The 4,291-nt window shown below is 48.7% G+C and overlaps 1 protein-coding gene across 1 annotated transcript; it reads left to right on the top strand.

Annotated features, from left to right (window-relative positions):
* Window positions 1-2,331: 2,331 nt before the first annotated feature.
* LOC119589496 (actin-5C) lies at window positions 2,332-3,682 on the top strand (the record flags this gene model as incomplete). Its single annotated transcript, XM_037938094.1, is given in 2 exon segments — window positions 2,332-2,436; window positions 2,578-3,682. Coding segments are annotated over 2 exon segments (1,110 nt in total), but the record flags the coding sequence as incomplete, so codon positions are not given.
* Window positions 3,683-4,291: the final 609 nt, after the last annotated feature.

Here is a 4,291-nt window from a genome sequence, read left to right as displayed (position 1 = left end):
CTTCAGGAAATGTCAAATATGGACATGTACAGTAATATAGCCTCTTTTCCTGTCAAGCTTACCCACTTGACACCGCCCCGACCGAGAAAAAGTTATGGGTTGCTTTTCTATCTAATTATCATCCCTCCTGCGGCCAAAAATTGGGCTAAAATAAGTTAGAGAAAGACATATCGAGAACATTTCTCAGTTTGCCGGCATGCCTGTCACTTTAGACGTAAGGCAGGCGTTAGGATCGCGTGGAGGCCGCCGATCCACTTATATAGCGTAGGAACCCTCCCTATCCCTAGACAGCGGCCGTTTTCGCATCCGAATAAAGCAACGTCAAGGATTTTTTTTCGCATTAGTGTTCTTCCTAAAAGCTTAAAAAGCCTCCATGTCGGTCCGGGCGCGGTTGGCAGCCCTGAATCCAGCACCCTCGCTCAAAAAATTGTTCTCGTTTCGTTTCATTTCTGGCTTTGCTGTGTGAAATTTCCCTTGCTGAGGCGGAAAGTACACACCTCCGGGGTCTACGAAGTATTGAAATAAAACACTTTAATAAAGGGTTAGCGTGGAATGTTGACTAATTCGGAAAATGAGGCGGCGGCGATGATATACGGGCATATATTCGGTCGAGGGGGACGGAGCATTTTGAAACGGGACGAAAGGGGATGAAACGCGGCGGCTCTCGTCTTCCCGCCTCGCATTCAATGCTCGGCTCGACCAATCAGCGGCCGAGTTTTGCGCTATGACCATATAAGGCGATACGTTTGTCCGGGTGGGGTGGGACGAGCCATTGCGGCTTATCGCGCGGGGGAATACCCTCTCGAATTGCACTCTGCACTCTCGCAACAGCCTTTCAGAAAGAATATGACACACCATTAGATACCTCTTCAAAATTGGGACCCGAAGAATACTATAAATCCCCCAATTAGGGAGAATAAAAGGGGTAAATTCGACCGAGAGTAATGACACATGGAACGTCCTCCCCTCTGGAGAAAGTCGACGATCCGAGAGGTGGAGTAAGCGCCCTACACACTCTCTCACTCGCAGTCCAACCCGAGAGGAAGCAGCACGTACGCTCGTCCGCCCTTTTGTAAGTATACCCGCCCCTTTCCCCTCGCGTTTCGCCCAAAATTCCCTGGCTTCGAGAACCACCAAAGTACGCCAGCGGCCCCGAGTGAACCCCTTCCCGCCGTAATTTAGCTCGAATTCCTTATAAAACTCCCCCGAACCTACCGGCGCTCGCGTGGGGGTGTGTCCAGCGCGGTCCCCGAGTGGCTTCAATAGAAAGCTGCTTTTTCTCCTTTTTTCATTATAAATTATGAATGGAAGTCGGGTTTTTGAAAGGCTTGTTTCACACTCGCCCGTTGAAGTTTCCTTCTCCCGGCGCGATCGGAGGCGAAACAGGTGTTTTTTTTTTTTTTAACATTATTTTTAGGGCGCAAGATTCTATCCTCTAAATGTCGGAAAAATCGGGACTAAATTCCCTTTTAGTTCTGTGTTATTTTGTGTTTTAAAGTTTGAAATTTGTCGCTGTGTAACTTAATTTTGTTGATTTGGGCTTCATCATGAAGCTTCGTGAAAGGAAAGTTTGAAAATCCGGTTTGATTTTGAATGAAGTTTTTTTTTTTGTATGGCATTCGGTTAATTCACATTAAGATTCCTTTCTTTTTTCTCACTCAACTCAAACCGTACACGTGATATTCTCCTGAAATGAAGAAACCCAAATAAACTGGAGTGCATGTAGGCGAGAGAGAAAGGGAGGGAGGGGAAAGGAGAGGAAAAGAGGGGTAGGGAGCGAGGGAGGAGAAAGGGGAGGGTAGAGGAGGAGGGAGAAAGGGGGGGAGGGGGAGGGAGGGAAGTGCGTGCTGCCGGTGACGTCACTTGCGGCTTCATATAAGGAGGCCGGCGCGGCCGAGGCTTCAGTCTTACGCGGGTACTCGCTGTGTGCACAAGCCTCCCTCCGGGCCGGTCCCGCTACGCCATATAGTCAGTGACTGTGATATTAACTCGGTAAATCAACGTAATCTTTTGAGTTTTAAGAATTTTTTTTTCTTTGGGATGTGGATTATTTGAAGGGCTGTGCGCGGTACTTTGTTATACTTGTACTTTTTTATTTTATTACGTGGCTTTGGGGATATCTAGTGACACTTGGTGATAGTGGTGTGGTGGCGAATGAAGCTATAGAATAACTTGTGATTTATTGGTGGATTAATCGTTTCATGTGGAAACAATTGGTGTGGACTTTGAATACGGTTTATCTGATTTGCCGGTGTGAGACTGTGCTTAATCGCAACTCTTCCTCCCTTACAGTAGTAAAACAACAACAAGATGTGTGACGACGAAGTAGCCGCCCTGGTTGTAGACAATGGCTCCGGCATGTGCAAGGCCGGCTTCGCTGGTGACGATGCACCACGAGCTGTGTTCCCCTCCATCGTCGGCCGACCCCGTCATCAGGTCAGTATGCCAATTTTTGACAACTTAGGTTACTTTTAGTCTGCTAGTATTCTAATTCAACTTGGTCTTTTTTGAAGTGGTCTTAATTTTTAGCTGAGCTTCACTGCTTCTGTACTAAGCGAGCTGTTCTTCCTCCCCCAGGGTGTGATGGTCGGCATGGGCCAGAAGGACTCGTACGTGGGCGACGAGGCCCAGAGCAAGCGAGGTATCCTGACCCTGAAGTACCCCATCGAGCACGGCATCGTCACCAACTGGGACGACATGGAGAAGATCTGGCATCATACCTTCTACAACGAGCTCCGTGTGGCCCCCGAGGAGCACCCCGTCCTGCTGACCGAGGCTCCCCTCAACCCCAAGGCCAACCGCGAGAAGATGACACAGATCATGTTCGAGACGTTCAACACCCCCGCCATGTACGTGGCCATCCAGGCCGTGCTGTCCCTGTACGCCTCCGGCCGTACCACCGGCATCGTGCTGGACTCCGGCGACGGCGTGTCCCACACCGTGCCCATCTACGAGGGCTACGCCCTGCCCCACGCCATCCTGCGTCTGGACTTGGCCGGGCGCGACCTCACAGACTACCTGATGAAGATCCTGACCGAGCGTGGCTACACCTTCACGACCACCGCCGAGCGAGAAATCGTGCGCGACATCAAGGAGAAGCTGTGCTACGTGGCTCTGGACTTCGAGCAGGAGATGACCACCGCTGCTTCCTCCTCCTCGCTGGAGAAGTCCTACGAGCTCCCTGACGGCCAGGTGATCACCATCGGCAACGAGAGGTTCCGGTGCCCCGAGGCCCTGTTCCAGCCCTCATTCCTGGGCATGGAGTCGTGCGGCATCCACGAGACCACCTACAACTCCATCATGAAGTGCGACGTGGACATCCGTAAGGACCTGTACGCCAACACCGTGCTGTCCGGAGGCACCACCATGTACCCTGGCATCGCCGACAGGATGCAGAAGGAGATCACTGCCCTCGCCCCCTCCACCATGAAGATCAAGATCATTGCCCCGCCCGAGCGCAAGTACTCCGTATGGATCGGCGGCTCCATCCTGGCCTCGCTCTCCACCTTCCAGCAGATGTGGATCAGCAAGCAGGAGTACGACGAGTCTGGACCATCAATCGTTCACAGGAAGTGCTTCTAATTAACAAAATGTACATGATATAGGCTACACTTTTTACATTTAATTATTCCATTAGGATAAGGATTATGTTATTTAAAAGGAATAAATTCATTTCTACAAATCCCCTTTTATTGCCACGTACACGTAAAACTTCAAAGAAGCGGCCAATACTAAGAATGAAATGTAAAGGCTTCAATTTTCAATGAGTCGCTTACAACAAAGCAGAAATTATAACTAATACGGTGTGCACAAGCATGATCTAAGAAAAGATTAATGAATGATAATGCAAGAACCAACATTGTAAAAGTAATTCGCAAAACAAACTTGGCACCACAAAACATAATTGTACAGCAGCTAAATAGATGCCACACTGCCCTAGTAAAATCGGTGCTAGTGGGTCTTGCCATAATATATCGGGAGTTAGCCAGAAAATAAGTTGTCATGCTCCCGCACTGCTACCTGTTTACTTTTAGGAGTAATGAGACTTTAGTTGGCAGTTACTTATAATCATTCAGAAAGCAAGTTACGTATGACAAGCCCAAAGAACATGTATGCAGATGAGAAAAAGTGCAATGGAAATGGTTGACTTCTGTTCATTCATACACCTACATGGAAGCGCACAGATGGTAGTGAAATCTAATTTTATTTATGGAGGTGAAAGTCTACAAGATTAATAAGGCGTGTCTATAACGGGTCATGATTTTTATCCAGAAACCAGAGTATCATTACC

Source organism: Penaeus monodon, chromosome 25 (genome assembly GCF_015228065.2).
Source record: "Penaeus monodon isolate SGIC_2016 chromosome 25, NSTDA_Pmon_1, whole genome shotgun sequence".
Lineage (NCBI taxonomy): Eukaryota > Metazoa > Arthropoda > Malacostraca > Decapoda > Penaeidae > Penaeus > Penaeus monodon.
Note: the sequence above shows the minus strand (reverse complement) of the source record. Positions and strands in the feature narration are given on the sequence as shown.